This window comes from Aspergillus foveolatus (genome assembly GCF_047715535.1).
Source record: "Aspergillus foveolatus strain CBS 279.81 unplaced genomic scaffold BDW70scaffold_19, whole genome shotgun sequence".
NCBI classification, from domain to species: Eukaryota; Fungi; Ascomycota; class Eurotiomycetes; order Eurotiales; family Aspergillaceae; genus Aspergillus; species Aspergillus foveolatus.
Window position 1 is genome coordinate 105,254 of NW_027396083.1, and position 17,370 is coordinate 122,623.

The window sequence follows — 17,370 nt, forward strand, 5'->3', positions numbered from 1 at the left end:
ACGAATACAGCTAGAATGTATAACAACAATTGGGGTACACTCGCCAAACCGATCAGATTATATAATAGTAATATAACGATAATTCATACGTGTTAATTCACTATTCTGTACTGCGGACTTATATCGAAAGTAGGTTCGGATCCCGGCTTTTCCGGCATCTGGAAAGTGCGGGGAAGCTATGGAGGCAAACTACCCCATGTTGTTATTCCCAGTACTCCCTATCCCACTACCTAGGGAGTAAGTTAGGTACGACCACCTGACTGACTTAGTTTGACTCTGCATTTCCTCAGTCGATGTTCCTCCCGACCCTCGGCTTTTCTCCCCACGGCTGCATTCGGGTTACTGGAACTTTAAGCTTCTTCTGCATGTTATACTTGCTCCCTTCTCGTCTCCCTCCTAGTATTTCCTTGTACGTCTGTGCGCTACACTGCACCCTTGTAGATCCCTTTCTGCTTAAAGGCAGGATCATTCGTCGTACTCGCAGTGAGGGGTAGTATCACCCTACCGACTGGTCCTGAGTCCCGACCTACCTAACCCGTGCAGCCATTACCTAGGTGCCGAGCTGAGCATCCCTAGCGTGAGGGGACCACCTATTTTCCAAGCGTCAGTTTCCAATCCCTACTTTCACCTAGCCCATCACTGTCCTCGTACCCGTACACACTGCCACTATGACACACCCGCAACAAGCCGTTCACACGGCCTCGCTCCAAAACCCCGAGGCCTTCTGGTCTCACCATGCCCAGCAGCTCCATTGGCACAAGAAACCTTCACGTGCAATCAGTCGGTCGACTAAGACACTTGCTAGTGGCGCCAGCCATGAGTCTTGGTCTTGGTTTCCTGACGGTGAGATCTCGACAACGTACAACTGTGTTGACCGTCACGTGCACAGTGGGAATGGGGACAAAGTCGCTATTATCTGGGACTCGGCGGTGACGGGGAAGAAAGAAAAATATACATATCGCCAGTTGCTGGATGAGGTTGAGGTTCTGGCTGGAGTTTTGAGGGAGGAGGGTGTAAAGAAAGGGGATGTCGTCATCATCTATAGTATGTCTCCCCTTTTAGGCCTCTGTCGGTTCGAAGGAACCGGTAACTAATGCAGGCAGTGCCTATGATACCGGCGGCGCTGATCGGTGCGCTGGCTGTCGCCCGGTTGGGTGCAATCCACGCGGCCGTCTTTGGTGGGTTCGCGGCCAAATCGCTGGCGCAGCGCATTGAGGCGGCACGGCCGCGGGCTATTCTGACAGCCTCGTGCGGGATCGAAGGGGCAAAGGGCCCCATTGCGTATCGACCGTTGGTAGAGGGAGCCATTGAAGCCAGCAGCTTCAAACCGGAGAAGGTACTTATCTGGCAACGAGACCAGCTGCGATGGAATAACCCGGATAAACTGGGCGGGCAGCGGAACTGGAACAGGCTCGTCAAGAGCGCGCGGATGCGGGGTATTTGTGCTGAGCCAGTACCAGTCAGAAGCACTGACGGTTTGTATATCATCTATACCAGTGGTATGTCACCGTCCAACGTGCGTTCGATAAACGTTCACTGACGCAACAGGCACCACCGGACTGCCAAAAGGGGTCGTCCGAGAGGCAGGCGGACATGCAGTTGGGCTTAGCTTATCCATCAAGTATCTGTTCGATATCCATGGGCCCGGCGACACCATGTTCTGCGCCTCAGACATCGGCTGGGTTGTAGGGCACTCGTACATCTTATACGCCCCGCTGTTGGTGGGAGCAACGACCGTTTTATTCGAAGGCAAACCAATCGGCACTCCAGACGCGGGCACATTCTGGCGAGTCGTCGCCGAGCATAAGGCGAATGTCCTGTTCACCGCGCCCACAGCGCTTCGCGCCATCCGCAAAGAAGACCCAGACAACAAACACTTTGAGAAAGTCGCTGGGGACGGTAACCTCCGGCACTTGCGAGCCCTCTTCCTCGCAGGAGAACGCAGCGAGCCCAGCATTGTGCGCGCGTACCAAGACCTTTTAACCAAGCACGCCGCTCCGCGGGCCCTAGTCGTAGACAATTGGTGGTCGTCCGAGTCTGGCTCTCCGATCTCGGGATTGGCGTTGCGGAGCGCCGTGGGACGAGTACCGCCACGATCAGACGAGTATGATGTTGCGCCTCTGGCGATCCGACCAGGGTCGGCTGGTTTACCGATGCCGGGCTTCGATGTGCGGGTTGTAGATGATGAGGGCAATGAAGTCGCGCAGGGAACGATGGGGAACATCGTCATGGCGACACCGCTGGCGCCCACGGCGTTCACGCGCCTCTTCAACGACGACGAGAGGTTCTTTAAGGGCTACCTCAAGCGGTTTGGCGGGCGCTGGTTAGATACCGGGGATGCAGGCATGATCGATCAAGATGGGTACATCCATGTAATGTCGCGGTCTGACGATATCATCAATGTCGCGGCGCATAGATTCAGCACAGGTATTCACCCCAGCCCCAACCGACTTCATTATACCACAGGGACTAACAGGTAAAGGCTCTATCGAACAAGCAATCCTCTCGCACCCGGCAATTGGCGAAGCCAGCGTTGTTGGCATCCCTGACGCACTCAAAGGCCATCTCCCATTCGCATTCATAACGTTAAAGCAAAGCGGGGGTGACATCCCTGCGCGCCCGAGCGCTGAACTCTTCGACTCAGTCAACCGTCTTGTGCGCGAGCAGATCGGCGCCATTGCGACGCTGGGCGGGATGATCCAGGGTCAGGGAATGATTCCGAAGACGAGGAGCGGGAAAACGCTCAGGCGGGTGTTGCGGGAGCTGGTGGAGAATGGGGCGCGAGGGGAGTTTGAGAAAGAGGTTGCGGTGCCGCCGACGGTGGAGGATCGGGGGGTCGTGGAGGTTGCCAGGGAAAAGGTTAAGGAGTATTTTGAATCCCAGAGCGGAATCCCAAAGGCGAAGCTCTAAACGTTATCTAGACTACTATGTACAAGCTTCAAACTCGTAGACCGATCGACTGTTATCTTGGATGACTTTTACTTCAGTGATGGTAGTAGCGTCAGACATTAATGTACCCAGATAGCTTATACACAATGAAACAAACAGCCGAGTCAAGAGAGGTCATGAAGTACAAGAAGTAGGTATGTAAGTATAAGCAATTCGAAAATAAAGAAGTAAGGTATCTGTCGTATTCACCGACCAAACGAATCAATCGGGCAAACTCAAAACACTCGCCAAATCAACTGCAACCACCGGCGGCTACTCAGGATGAGCACCAGACCAGACACGAGCCGCCTGATCAACGGTTCCACTTGCCATCTGTCATCCATCCATCCATCCGTCCACTCAACCACTCATTCTCTCACGCCTCCGTCAAGAGACACGCTTAGAGAAGGGCAGCGACAGCACCGAAGAGACCGGCGATGGCACCGGCACCAACAGCAGCACGGCTAGCACCGCCAGTGAAGGCGGGGGCAGCAGGGGTGGTGCTGGAAGGAACACCGGTGGCATCAACGCTGGTAGGAGCAGAAGGGATGACAGGGACGCTGCTGGTGGGGACGACGGGCGCGGGGATGACAGGCACGGAGCTGGAAGGAGCAATAGTCGGGGTGGAGCTGGAGCTGTCACATCGTTAGAGCCGGGTCCTCGTGCTGGGGAAGATCTGGAAAAATCTGGAAAAATCTGGGAAGATGGGGTAAATAAAGCAGGACATACCAGGCCTTGCAGCGGGTGACCGTCGTAGTGAGTAGAGGGCGGGTCACGGTGTAGGGGCCGTTGGAGAGGGTGACGACACCGGGCTGTTAATGACGGTTAGCACTGGGCCCTGGGCCAAGAAAGCAGCATTACGGAGCCGTACAGTCTCAACGGGGATGGTCTCGCTGCCGGCAACCAAGGTGGTGGACTTGGGGCAGTAGGTGGTGTACTCAGTGACCTCGACAGTGGTGTACTGTTGGGCACTCTCATCAGCGCCAGGGTGGACAGCGGCAACGGCAGCGCCGGCCAGAAGGGCGGTAGCAGCAGCGAAGGAGAACTTCATTGTGGCTGATTAAGAGAGAGTGACTGATTTTGAAGTTTTAAAAGAGTGTGGGTGTTGATAAACAACGGGCGTTGAGAAAAGAGTGGAATCGGTATAGAAACCGGGTAGTGAGCGAGTGCGTTTGGCAGATGGAGCAGAAACGGGCTGGAGAGGGAGAGGAAGAAGGCAGACGGACCCGGGGCGAGAGTCTCATATAAATGATCATCAACAGCGCCAGGGCTGGCAAACTGGGCGCTCAGTGCTGCAGGAACCAGGGCCTACGAGAGTGGACTAGTCCAGGCTAGCGTGGTCGCAGCCGCCGAATCGTGGCAGCGTCAGGGGCTGTTGGTGGAGGCACCGACGGCCTAATTTCCTTTGACTTACTCTGATCTTAATTTCGCTACTCCCATCCGCTGTCTTTTTAGGGGCTACCGGCTCAAGCGGCTCCTCCACGTTCTCTGAACGATCCATGATTCTGGAGTCTGGATTCAATGGATTGCAGTCTGGACTCTGGACGCTGGACTGTGAACTGCAGTCTATCGTTAATAGACTGACGCTTTCCCTACCCATCTCGCCAAACCCTCAGCTCGCTGTACAGACTAGCCCGGGGGTGGCTTGGTTCAGGAACATGTTTAAATTGCTGGGGGCCATGGAACCAGTCAAAGGCACCTCCTGAACCCCCCCCAGAACGGTTGCTGACTAGGCTTGCGACCAGATCCATTTTTGGATATTGCTAGTCCCTGGTCCAAGTCATGCTTATTGCTTTATCAAAGAGAGTTCACGCCCAGGACTGGGTTCGATAGTCGCCTCGAGTCCCTTGAGTCCCTTGCAGTCCTACTTGACATGAATCTGCCGGGCTCCTGCGTGTGATGACCTGCGTGTCAGAGTGGCACAGAGCCACCATCACAGGTGCACACGAGTGCGCAGCACTCGTGTGCTTGGTGCAAAGTAAGGATTGCATGCCTTAACAGGCAGTATCGCCCTTGCCAGCACATTGGGCACTCGAGCGTGACTTCATCCGGTGGGAACCGTACATGTAGCCAGACACTCACTACTCGATACGGAGATAGGTGACAAGTCTAGACCGACAGATGGACACGAGATAGACGATCAGAGAAAGAGTCTACTCCGTATCGTTACGTTTTTCTACCAAGTTTTCAGTATCGACAACCAGATCAAGTATCGACAACCAAATCAATGATCCTCACAATAGGAAGATATAAACTCAAAACTCAAATAGAAAAATCACTATTAGATCCTATTCAGGATGCCTGCCCTCGCCTGTGAGGCCCAGACCCTCCGTCTCACCGCTCCAGGCTCCTTAGGTTCCTTGAGGAACTCAAGAGCAGTTCACACTCCAAATTCCAATCAGATGGTTCATATTGCCCCTAATGGATGGTGAAAGGCGGGGACATGGCCGCATCGCCCGAGATGCCCAGCAAGCTGGGCATCCACGAGAGCTGACCAGATAACGCCGTTCTTCATCTTGGATTTAGTTGTGTGATGAGGAAAAAAATCGACCATGAGAATCACTCACCCGCCTTTTGTGTGCGCGGCCGGATCATTATTTCTCCGCGCACCGACCAGGTCGGGGATGCTAGTCCTGATCCGTATTAGCGTGCAACTTCCCGCGGGCAACCAACGTCACCTTGTCCGGCTCCGACGATACGGCGGAGACTCTTCCTTCCTACTTATACTTCGTCTTTTCTTTTTTCCCGTCACCAATTCTTCAGGAGATACCCTCAGAAGCCAAGTATCACCATGTTAGGCCGCTGTGGTCGCCAGGCTTCGCGCCTCCTCCCGCGTCCTGTCACCGCCCGCCCGCCTTCATTGCAATGGCAGCGTATGGTGTCATCGTCCAGAGACGGCCAGCAATCGGTACCGCAACCGCAGGACAAGCAATTCTAGAAGATCTGTGACTAATTGATTGATAGTTGCTCACTGCGCCCCTTGAACAAGCTGACCCATCAGTGTACAACATTCTCCAGAAAGTGGGAGTTCCTTCCGCCTCCGCCAGCTCCACAGCTGTAGCTAACGCAATTGCAGGAGAAAAAACGCCAACAGCATTTCATCAACCTCATCCCTTCAGAGAACTTCACATCCCAAGCGGTTCTGGATGCGCTGGGCAGTGTGATGCAAAGTGCGTTGACCGGGTCTACCCTTGTTATCTGTGCTGACTCGTGCAGATAAATACTCCGAGGGCTATCCCGGGGCCAGATACTATGGAGGCAACGAGCACATAGATGAGGCCGAGCGCCTCTGTCAGCAGCGCGCCTTAGAGACGTTCCGGCTCAGTCCAGAGGAGTGGGGTGTCAACGTTCAGCGTAAGGCTCCTTTTACTACTATTGACGGTCTCCGCTGACGATGCAGCGCTCTCCGGATCCCCCGCAAATCTCTACGCCATCTCCGCCCTCCTCAACACACACGACCGATTGATGGGCCTGGATCTGCCGCATGGTGGCCACCTGTCTCATGGATACCAGACCCCGACGAAGAAGATCTCTTTCATTTCCAAGTACTTCGAGACCCTCCCCTACCGCCTAGATGAGTCTACGGGTCTCATCGATTATGAGAGCCTGGAGAAGCAGGCCCTCCTTTACCGCCCCAAACTCATCATCGCCGGTACATCGGCCTACAGTCGTCTTATAGATTACCCTCGCATGCGCCAGATCGCCGACAACGCGGGCGCATACCTCATGAGTGACATGGCGCACATCTCTGGCCTGGTCGCGGCCGGCGTCATCCCCTCTCCCTTCGCACACTCCGATGTTGTGACAACGACAACGCACAAGTCACTCCGTGGCCCCCGAGGAGCCATGATCTTCTACCGTAAGGGCGTCCGCAGGACGGACAAGAAAGGCAACCAGGAGATGTACGATCTAGAAGGTCCCATCAATGCGTCCGTCTTCCCCGGCCACCAAGGCGGCCCCCATAACCACACAATCACCGCGCTGGCTGTAGCACTCCAGCAGGCGCAGTCGACTGAATTTAAGACCTACCAGGAGACCGTTCTAGCCAACGCCAAGTCTCTAGCTGAACGCCTCGGTGGTTCGACCAGCAGTGGTGGCCTGGGCTACAACATCGTCTCCGGCGGCACGGACAACCACCTCGTCTTGGTTGATCTCAAGAACCGTGGTGTTGATGGAGCGCGCGTTGAGCGCGTGCTCGAGCTCTGTGGCGTGGCTAGCAATAAGAACACTGTCCCCGGAGACCGGTCGGCACTGAAGCCCGGTGGTCTGCGTCTCGGCACGCCGGCGATGACCACTCGCGGTTTCCAACCGGAGGACTTCCGCCGGGTCGCTGATATCGTCGACCGCGCGGTCACCATTACGCAGAAGCTAGACAAATCGGCAAAGGAGAGCGCAGCTTCCAAGGGCGTTAAGAACCCTAACACGGTCAAGGCGTTTTTGGAGTATGTAGGCAACGGCGAGGAGATCTCGGAGATTGTGCAGCTGCGACAGGAGGTGGAGGATTGGGCCGGTACCTTTAATCTTCCGTGGGCGAAGGAGTAGAGTAATCATGTATGTATTATGTTCATCACGATAGTCAATTTCAACGGAGTATTTTGCAACCAATTATCCTACAATCAGCCCATGCCAAGATGCCTACCTTGGAAACAAAGCACGTCAAAGCAGGCTAGACTCCAACTCCCAACTGCTCCAGATCCCTCCGCATCGAGTAGCTTTTTCGGATAAGCGGTCCCGCACCCTTGAACAGCACTGGTATGCAGGATCTCCTTATCAGTCCCTTGTTCTAGTCTTCCCTACTCTGGAATCATCCATTCACTACAGCACTGCAACATCACCCCTTACCATAATATATATCCCTATCATCCACCAACATGAAAGTTAGCCAGGTACGACCGAGCACAACATTTACCACCGGATTCTCAATGGCCCCTCTCTCCATTCGTCAACTTTACTAAAAGTAGAAACCAATGCGATACAGATCTATGTCTACCCTATAAAATCTCTGCGCGGAGTCCCTCTTTCATCAGCGCAGGTAACCCGGACCGGCTTCGAATATGACCGCCGCTTCATGCTCCTCAAAATCATCCCATCGGAATCCAAAGACGCGAAGGGCGAAAGAACGCTAAAGAACATGCACATCCCGCATTTCCCGGAGATGTCGCTGTTCCGGACGGAGTTGCTTGAGCCAGGGAGCGGTGACAAAGCGAGATTAAGGGTTACGTATCATCCTCCGGGCTCTGAATCGGCAGAGGAGGTGAATGGAACTGGTAATGGAAAAGAGGAGGAAGCGCTGCATATCCCCCTCAATCCCGACACGAGGGGTCTCGAGCAACTGGCGGTCGTGATGCACCGCTCTCCAACGAGAGGGTATAATATGGGTCCCAAGTATAATGAGTGGTTTAGCGAGCGGTTCGGCTACGATGTCGTGCTTGCATATTTAGGCGATGGCAACGGGAGGGCTGTGCTGGGGACCTTTGCCCCGGCGAAGCACGTCGCGCACAAGGATCAGAGGCAGGGTTTGAATCTAGGTTATGTTGCGGCGCTGCTTGTCGTCATTGGGGTCCTCTACATTGCACTTACGGTTTTGACGCCGTCTCCCCCTGGATTCGCTTTTGTGGCTGCTGGTTTTCTTGGGCGGCGGGATAGAGTCGGCGTGATGGTCGCTGTGGGCGCACTTTTGCCAGCCTTTTTTGTCTTGAAAAGACAGTCTACGAAAGACGAACGCATCACGTTCGCAGATACAGCGCCATACATGGTTGTTTCCGAGACGTCGGTGGCAAACGTCACTGACCGATTGGAAGGCGAAGAGATGGACGTGAGGAAGTTCCGCGCAAACATTGTGGTGTCCGGAGCAGAGACGGCATTTGAAGAGGACTTTTGGGCGGAGCTGGTAATCGGCGATGCTCAAGTGCGCCTGCTGCTGACGGCGAACTGTGTACGTTGTCGTAGTCTGGATGTGGACTATGAGACGGGCAAGATGGGGACCGGCGAGTCCGGGAAAGTGCTGAAGAAACTTATGGCGGATCGCAGGGTGGATACTGGCGCCAAGTACAGCCCTGTCTTTGGGCGGTACGCGTTCCTGGAGGGGCAGTCGGACTTGAAGATGGTCCGTGTAGGTGATGAGGTTATAGTGGCAAGAAACATGAAAGAGCGGGCTATTTATGGTAAGCAACCCCAAAGTCGTCAGCAGAATCTGGCTGCAGAACCTGGGATCTAATGGTTGACTGACTATCTAGATTGGCCTGGACTGGCTTAACTCTGAACTCAATATTTGTCCAAGGTTTAAGAGGAACCGGTAGATAAAGACTTGTGGAGTGGAAAGTACTCCGTACGGTTCGTGAACATAGCTGCCTGGTGACGTAGTGAAAGTTAGGCATAAAATTAGCCACCAGCTGAGACACAAACTGCGGCTGTGCAAGAAGTCTTGGCTGCACCACCTCAACTTCGTCTCCCCTCCTCAGCCTGCTCACTTTTGTTATTTTTGAACCCGGGTCTCATCTTCATCTTCTGCTGTGCGAGACTGGGAATCGCCATGGACCAAGTTCGCCGCAAAGATACCACCAAGGGCCCTCCCCTTCGGATTCTGTCACTCGGTATGGTTCCCTCCCCCGGCAGCCATCGTTCTTCAATGACGAAACGCAGCTAACAGTGAAATGAAACAGACGGCGGTGGCGTGCGGGGATACTCGATGCTCATCTTGCTCCAGGAACTTATGCACCGTATCTACGTGGAAATAGAAGGCAAGCCTCCGCGACGCGACCAGATCCCCAAACCATGCGACTACTTTGACCTCATCGCCGGCACGGGAACCGGAGGACTCATTGCTCTGATGCTGGGGCGCTTACGCCTGGACCTCGAGACCTGCAAGGATGTGTATGTGCGCATGACGCGCCGTGTATTTGAGACAGACAAGACGTTTGCTGGTATCCCTTTTCGGTCGACCCTGTTCAAGGCGTCAAAACTCGAAGAGGCGATCCGGGAGTGCGTGCGGGAACATACAATCTACGAGACCGAGGGCAACGATAGCACGTCACCAACATCCCCTACTTATGCGCCTTTCAGTCCAAATTTCTCGACGACGTCAATCCCACAGCGGTCCGGAAGTCGGGCGAGCCAGAGCACAACGCATTCAAGCGTTAACAACCGAAGTTCTGCATTCATCAATGGGTTGAGGTGGGGGAATCCAGATGCGCTGCTGTATGATAACCGGGAGAACCGCACGAAGACGGCTGTGACGGCGGTGTATCGGGGCACGCCTAAGAACGGCAACTCAGTGTTGCTACGGTCCTATGATTCTCGCAAGGAGCCGGCGCCCGAGCAGCACTGTACTATCTGGCAGGCCGGTCGCGCGACGTCTGCGACCGGGCTCGCATTCAAGCCTATCCAGATTGGTCAGCATTATTTTATCGATGAAGGAGCGGGTACGTACAATCCGGCACCGGAGGTCTTGGACGAAGCAGCAGTCAACGAGTGGCCAGGACGAGAGATTGGAGTGTTCATCAGTGTCGGCACGGGCAAGCGTCCTCCAGACACGAACAATCGCCAGCACGAATGGTGGGAGGACTTCTTTGGCGACGCTCTGGGCACATTCGCCGAGGCGCGCCGTCGGCTGATAGCCAAGATCGAAGGCTGCGAGGACATTCACCACGCCATGCTCCGGGAGCACCTCCCCAAGCGCGGTGTCAACAAAGACAACTATTACCGACTGAACGTCGAAGTCGGTGTCGGCGAGTTTGGCATGAACGAATGGCACCGCCTCGCAGACATCAGCACCAACACGCGCCGGTATCTCTCCCGACCAGATGTGAAGAAGATGATCCACGACGCGAGCGTCAAGTTCGCCAAAATCGAGCGCATGCACCGGCGTCTCGAAGCTCACACGGCAGCTGGCCACGACCCGGTCAACAGCTCTTTGATGGAAGACGACCACTCCTCGCTCGCACCCAGCCCTCGCCTCTCCGTCACATCGCCAAATTCACAAACAGGCCCTCCTCCCCCTCTCGCAAACACCTTCGAACTCCCCGCTGAACTCCCCGGAGACTTTACTCCGTACCAACCCAACGACGACAAACTTCCTATGCATCCAACACCCCAAGACGCCATTCGCCCACCCCCCGGCCGCACCTCAGGCAGCGATCTCCATCTCAGCTCCAACGAACCGAGCCGTCCTTCATCACAAGCGTACTCGCCACCTCGCCTCAGTTTCGAACACCCGGGCCCGCCGCCTGTTCCCCCAAAGACACCAATCCCGTACCCCGATACGGCTGAGTTGGGAGGGATTCCAATGCCAATGCCGAACCAGAGTCTGGGGCTCCATCCAGCGCATGCGACAAATGCGCCTGTGAGTGCGGCGGGGCGACCGGCACCGCCGTACCCGGTTGACGAACCGCCGCCGGTGGTAAACAAGTTACGGAAACCGAGTTATCAAGTGCGCGATTATTCTGCTTAGTTCTCTTTTTGTTCTTTTACCTTTTCCTTTTTTTTCGTGTATTATGAGATATGTTAATTACTTTATACCCTGGACGATGGATGCATTGATAATATTGTGGTATGTTGAATGAAGTTTTGAAACTGAGTGGAATACATAGTTATTGCAAATATATATAAGCGGAAACAGCTTATATCCGCGGCCAACGAACATCATTATTAATCTTTCGCTACGAACTCAGACTTTGTGGGTAAAAAGAGAGTTGATTCACTTCTCAGGAACTCAACGTTTGCATACATACTCCGTAACTTGGAATTCTATACTGCAATCTTGATCAAAATACCCTTCAACAGAGTTCTACATAGAAGATCCCCATGCATATGCACCACCGGCTCGCTGCAGCTGAAACCGTCCGCTGGAGCCCAGTCCAGGCCAGCCTCCGAGATCTCCCTACGGCCCTGTCCCTGGTCCGTTGGCTGTCGACTAAGGATCAGGTTAATTAAGCAATGTATAAGCAATGTATGAGAAATACGGCTGTAATTCTCAACGGAAAAGGTGAGGCGAGGAAAACTGGCAAGCTAGAAATAGAGAGGGAAAACAAGAAAGAAAGACAGGGGAAGGGAAATGATTGACATGGATGCCCTCTGATTCCACTCTTAGTCTCGTAAACCCATCCATCAATATTGTCTGCCTGGCGCTGGCACTTGATGGTGTATTGGTGGTGGTGAAATGGGGGGGGAGGATGATAGGCCGAGACGGCGCCAACACATCCGAGTCGAGAATCGAGAACCTCAGCCGGAGTCCCGTGATTAGCGTCCGCTGGCCCTCTCCGTCCTCTACTCGGTATCCCTCTGAAAGGAATCAGGGCTAGGCTTGAGAAGAAACCGAAGAGGGCAGCTGACTATTCTACCCTATCCCTATCCCTATCCTATCTCCTAATCGCACAATACCACTGAAGATGACTGAAGGCAGCATTATTGTCACTTATCGTTTATGTTGAGAGCGAGTGGGTCCTCGCTAACTACGTGGTCGCTCTCCCAGCCAGTCGACTGATCGCTCGGGCTCAGTCTATCCAGGATGTCCGGATGGCGATGGCGATGATTCAGTCAATGATCATTGATCTCGTAGACTCGTGCACGGACTTTCTCTGAAGAAAGGACAGGGCGAGGGTTCTCCTACCGGTTCCAGATAGGGGGAGCCTATCCGAAGGCAGGCTCCTATTCCTCAGTCAGGTCTCAGGTCGCTTGGACTTTATTGACTTGAACCAGTAGGCACAAACATCACCCGGGCCCATTCCCATCCCCTCATCCCATCTAGGTGTCGATAAGAGGAGGGTTATTGGAGCTGGAGCTTCAGGAATCAGGCTAGACAGACAATATCGACAATGACAAACATCCATCTGTTCCGTAAACTCCACAGAGGCCAGTTACACGAAATACGAGGGTAATCTCCGACCTGTCCATTCCATGTTATCCATCATCCATGCAATGCAGCCGGAGACTTCTTCACGCTCGACCGAAAGTTCAGTCAGTCGCGGATCCAATATCACAGTGGATCGGGTCGTCGGTCGTCAGTCGTCACATTGGCCTTGTGGGTTTCTGGCTCCAGTGGACGCGAATTACTCCGGAGCAATTATGACGCTGGCGCTGTAAGACACGGCGTCGGAGATCAGGATCGTGCACGGCCACTCCGTCAAAATGCAATGTGAGGTTATTTACTGCGTGCAGCAGAGCTCACTAAAGGCCACCTAACTTTAGTTCCGTCGGCGATGGCGTGCGCCGTATTGAACTAGCTATAGCTAGCCTGACTCTACCTCTCAAGGATCAGAGGACGGGAACGTCATGGAGAAGTGGACGAGCGCAGCCATTGGACAGGTATATGAGTCGGCGCTTACTGAATCTTAGGGCCGTCCCCTCGGCCAGGTGTCCACACTCACAGTCACAATCCACTGACAGCCCACTCAGTTTCGCCGGTTTCGTTCTCATCTCCGGAGAATTAATTATCGTCTTGATCCCAGCATGACGAAGCGAAGAACAAAGAAGCGTCACACAGCCTAAGCGATGCAAACATTCTGAGCGAAGAAGGAATCGGACTGGTAGCATGGATCCCCGGGGTCTATTCTCGCTCAACGCGACAAAAGTACGAGAACTGAGTCGCACAGACAAGGGTACAACGCAGGGGTTGAGATGAAGATCGTTGCAGCTGACAGATTCCAGTCCACTGTAGTCGACTTAGCTAAGTAGGACTAGGGGCTAGGGACCAGGGACGAAAATCAGAGCCAGGATAAGCAGCCGCAGCAAATGCACGGCATGATCTTCAACATCCCCCAGAATGATCATAGCAGCTACTGTATGGGCTCGGATCAAGCTCATGCGATATGTATGTCCGGACAGACAGAGTAAAGTCGATGTAGGGACTGAGGCTCTGCAGGAGGGCTGCAGGTACAGCCGATTCCACTGCAGTCCCGTACGGAGCATAGCAGAACAATTGAGAGAGACAAGTCATTTCTGTTCGAGTCGAGTGCTCACGGTAAATTGCCGGGGTTGTTGATACTCAGTCGACTTGTCGTCGACGGATGTGCCAAACTCCAAATTGCTGACCGGTCAAGAAGTCCTTCTAAATGCAGTAAAAGCTCAACACCGCACCGATGCTAGGATGAGATGAGGGCAAACCGAGGCACCCTTCTCCGGCACCAGTCATAATTGACAACGATAATTTTACCCTCCTCCTCAACTCCAAACGCCGTGGCCCCATGGGATGACAGACGATGGAGACCTAAGCCCCACCGAACTGGAATAACCCCGAGACTAAGAAGTCAAGTTGAGAACCGGCTGTGATTCGTGAGCCGTGACCGTCTTGCGATCCCACGCCCACACCCAACGATAATCATGATTTGCCTTTTCGAGCACCCGGTGCGGACATGGGTCAGGTTTGGTCTCAGGTCAGGATGGTTATGCGTTGTCAATCTTTGAACCTAGAGGACTAACAGCCGGAGACTACTGGAGACTGGAATCCACTGGCCCTGGGCGGCTAAGCTAAAGAATCCTTCAGGACAAGGTAACAATCGTTTTGCAATTTCGTCTCGTCCTGGTCGCAGTTCCCTTCCGACATCCGTTGTCGTCCCAAGAATCGGTCGCGCATCATTGCTTTTTCGGCTTTGTTCGTCGTCGCTCACCAGAGAAAGTAGTCCGGCGCTTGCTCGTTGCTAGCTGTGCTAGCTGTGCCCAGCCAGACCCGGGTCACCTGCTTTGCCTGTTTTCAGCTAGCTGGCTGCCTTGGGGTCTCTTCTTTTGCGGCGAGCTGGATTCCCGGTCTTTATTCGTTCTGTGGCGATGACCTTGTGCGGTCCCTTGTGCGGTCCCTAGTGTGGTCTTTGAATGACTCGCCGGTCGTATCATACCATTAAATTATTCATTATTACACAGGACGAGCGACTGGACAACAGCCCCGCAAGATCTGCTGTATGTACGACGGCTGCGGGCGTCGGGCCGTCGGTAGCGCCTGCCTGATCCTTGTCGTCCCTCCAAGGTTGAATAATCGAAATGAAGAGATTTGGAGTCGCAGCCGGTCGCAGACGAGAACAAAGGAAGAAGCATCGCAGACTTGGTGGGAATTTAGTGCTTGCGTAGGGGAAAACGGCCCGCTCCGTGCAGTGTGCTTGACAACCAACCGTGAATGATTTGCAGCCAGCCAGCTCAATGTGGCTTTGTCGATTCTTCAGTCTTGCAGCTGCACAGCGGCAGCAGCAGCGCAGCAGCATGTCATCTCATGTCATAGCTTCAGCGGGATGGGTGCTGACAGGAGTTCATGTCTACCTAGATAATCTGGCACCAGCGTCGCATAGCAGAGCCGGGCATAGCAGGGCAGGACAGGACCGGCTAGAAGGCATGATCAGAGCACAGGGCTGGGCGCTGACTGGCCTGGCGGCCATTGGGGTAATGATTGCTCGCCAGGTAGCATGCTCGGACCCTCGCTCAGACTAGGCGAGGTGTCAGACAAGGCATTGTCGACTCGACGTGACCAGACGACAACCAGACGACGGCCAGACGACCAGAGCGGACCACTATAATGACGAGAAAAAAAAAGCAAGTGCGAGAAGCAAACAGTCTGATCCTTCGACTGTCTCGCCATCGAATGAAGAGTCTCTGGCTTACCGACTCTTGGGGTCTCTGATCTTCCAGACTCCGACTGCCATGATCACCATCAACTGACACGGAAGTGGGGTAGTCGTGGATAGCCCACTTTTGCCCACAAGCCCACCGCGCCCAGCCTGCACAGACGCACTAGGGCGACAAAACGCAAGGGGTAGGATGCAGTAGGAGATTCCGGACCTATCACCTCTGGCCAGTTTGGGGCAACTGACAATTAATACAGCTCCAGATAAGAGCCATCAGTGCGAAACAGCGGTGAGGCCTGCTCTTTTTCCCACCCAGCAGGCTCGGTTTCAAGCGTGCCATTTTTTCGTAGGCTGTAGTGACTGGCGAGAATGTGGAGGATGGCAGTGAGCAGCAGATTAGGCGTTGGGCGTGGGACGGTATTACGGTACCCGTAAGCCAAGCTGGAGGGGTTTGAAAATAACAGGCAGGGAGCCATTCTAGACCCAGTCTGGAAAGAAACCAGCACCGTTAATACTGTTAATACTGTTAGTACCGTTAGTGCCGACTAGTGAGCTGCGACTAGCTAGCCTAGAGCAGAAGCGAGGCAGATGATGTACATCATGGACCAATATGTCTCGATTATTATTAGCACAGGCCAGGATATATTGGAATTCCTGAGGATATTGAACCAGTTGATCCTATAACCAGATTGACTCTGCTAGTACTATAGATGTACATATGTACGCAAGTAAGCCTGCGTCTCATAGCGTCGACGTTGACGAGGAACGGCCGCTCCGCCTTTGCTCCGCCTTTGCTCTGCTTTTGCTCTGCTTTTGCTCTGTCTCTGGTCTGCTCTAGCTGTTCTGGGTGCCCTGGCTGCGTCTCGCTCACGTTCTAGCCTCCTGGGATGTCCTACAGCGTACCTACGCAGGACTCGTGAAACGCAGCAGGCCAATAGCGCGGTGGGCGCGGTCAGATCTATGTCCAGTACATACACACGAGAGGCTGAACTGACGCGGTCGCTGCTCAGACTGAGGTTGGCCAGCGGTGGTTGGCCGTCAATATGACAGGTCTAGCGTTCTGGGGGCGGCGCCCCCGAAGCCTAGATAGACGCCGAGAAAGGGAGAAGCTCAACCTCAGATTCAACAGTACAGGGTCGAACCCGCCGTGAAGAATCAACGTCCTGGCTTCAGTGTTCGGTACTGCAATACTGTCTTCTTCAGCCACCGGCGACTGGACCGCTACTGGCCAGCTGGCTAAGATCGCCGCCACTGGTTTCGTGGAGCATTCTGGACCACTGGATTTCTTTGCTGCTGCGCGCATCCCTGCCACTCTTCTGGCCGTGTAACCTCCTTGGGTGGTTCCCGCGTGCTTGCATTGGTCCTTTTGGCAATTTTCCTGATCAGTGGGAGTGGCATTGCTCGACGACGGGGATGTCGGGGCGTTGTCTTTACTCCTAGAATACTCGCTGTGTAGAATAACGATCTCCAAGTGTCAGTGTAGATGAAGGATGAAGGAACTCCGTAGTCCGGCGATCAAACAGGGTCATCGAATCGGGTCATTCTCGAAAAATGAATCGCGACGAGAGAAAACACCGATCTGGAGTCGCTTAGTGAGCTGTATTATTACAGGACGATTCCTCTCCCTGTCATCTCGAAGCTCTTTGTCCAGTCACCGCCATTTCTCGTACGGAACATACAGTGACTGTATACTTCGCTGGTCCGTGGTTCCTCTCAGGGCAGTGGGGTCGCCCTGGATCTGGCAACTGGTACGGTGTGAGGATAGAGTTGGTGAGAAGATAAGCCTGGAGACGACGACGACGGAGAAGACGATTCTGGAAGGAGTACTCTGGAGAATCGCGCGAGCATACTCTGAGCACTGCTCCTCCATAATCCAGCATCGCAATATCCCGTCGAT

General features: G+C 54.1%; 5 protein-coding genes across 5 annotated transcripts; 2 read left to right on the forward strand and 3 right to left on the reverse strand.

Annotated features, from left to right (window-relative positions):
- Positions 1-668: 668 nt before the first annotated feature.
- Positions 669-2,910, forward strand: BDW70DRAFT_159226 (putative acyl-CoA synthetase; the record flags this gene model as incomplete). The annotated part of the gene is made up of 4 exons (XM_073740660.1): positions 669-1,044; positions 1,104-1,499; positions 1,549-2,427; positions 2,483-2,910. The coding sequence occupies 4 exons, from the start codon at positions 669-671 to the stop codon at positions 2,908-2,910; spliced, it is 2,079 nt and encodes a 692-aa protein (XP_073596724.1).
- BDW70DRAFT_134673 (putative GPI anchored protein) lies at positions 2,853-4,303 on the reverse strand. Its single transcript, XM_073736551.1, has 3 exons — positions 3,800-4,303; positions 3,658-3,740; positions 2,853-3,563 (listed from the first exon to the last, which is right to left on the reverse strand). Exons 1-3 carry the CDS (start codon positions 3,977-3,979, stop codon positions 3,329-3,331), a joined length of 498 nt encoding a protein of 165 aa, XP_073596725.1. The 5' UTR covers positions 3,980-4,303; the 3' UTR covers positions 2,853-3,328.
- Positions 4,304-5,389: 1,086 nt separating this feature from the next.
- BDW70DRAFT_149671 (serine hydroxymethyltransferase-domain-containing protein) lies at positions 5,390-11,377 on the forward strand (the record flags this gene model as incomplete). Its single annotated transcript, XM_073739047.1, has 10 exons — positions 5,390-5,396; positions 5,727-5,836; positions 5,893-5,949; positions 6,005-6,098; positions 6,145-6,282; positions 6,329-7,466; positions 7,549-7,805; positions 7,890-9,092; positions 9,591-9,601; positions 9,635-11,377. The coding sequence occupies 10 exons, from the start codon at positions 5,390-5,392 to the stop codon at positions 11,375-11,377; spliced, it is 4,758 nt and encodes a 1,585-aa protein (XP_073596726.1).
- Positions 11,378-13,093: 1,716 nt separating this feature from the next.
- BDW70DRAFT_34637 (uncharacterized protein) lies at positions 13,094-13,572 on the reverse strand. Its single transcript, XM_073743812.1, has one exon. It carries the CDS (start codon positions 13,456-13,458, stop codon positions 13,180-13,182), a length of 279 nt encoding a protein of 92 aa, XP_073596727.1. The 5' UTR covers positions 13,459-13,572; the 3' UTR covers positions 13,094-13,179.
- A 2,624-nt stretch (positions 13,573-16,196) lies between these two features.
- BDW70DRAFT_134687 (uncharacterized protein) lies at positions 16,197-16,994 on the reverse strand. The gene has a single exon (XM_073736552.1). It carries the CDS (start codon positions 16,774-16,776, stop codon positions 16,480-16,482), a length of 297 nt encoding a protein of 98 aa, XP_073596728.1. The 5' UTR covers positions 16,777-16,994; the 3' UTR covers positions 16,197-16,479.
- Between the last annotated feature and the right edge of the window lie 376 nt (positions 16,995-17,370).

Bases quoted from the DNA above. Each gene is read 5' to 3' on its own strand.
- BDW70DRAFT_134673 (XM_073736551.1), bottom strand. From the start codon at position 3,979: ATGAAGTTCTCCTTCGCTGCTGCTACCGCCCTTCTGGCCGGCGCTGCC. The intron at 3,741-3,799 runs GTACGGCTCCGT...CGTCATTAACAG, and splicing joins AGACCATCCCCGTTGAGACT to CCCGGTGTCGTCACCCTCTC. The intron at 3,564-3,657 runs GTATGTCCTGCT...ACGATGTGACAG, and splicing joins GTCACCCGCTGCAAGGCCTG to CTCCAGCTCCACCCCGACTA.
- BDW70DRAFT_34637 (XM_073743812.1), bottom strand. From the start codon at position 13,458: ATGCTACCAGTCCGATTCCTTCTTCGCTCAGAATGTTTGCATCGCTTA.
- BDW70DRAFT_134687 (XM_073736552.1), bottom strand. From the start codon at position 16,776: ATGCGCGCAGCAGCAAAGAAATCCAGTGGTCCAGAATGCTCCACGAAA.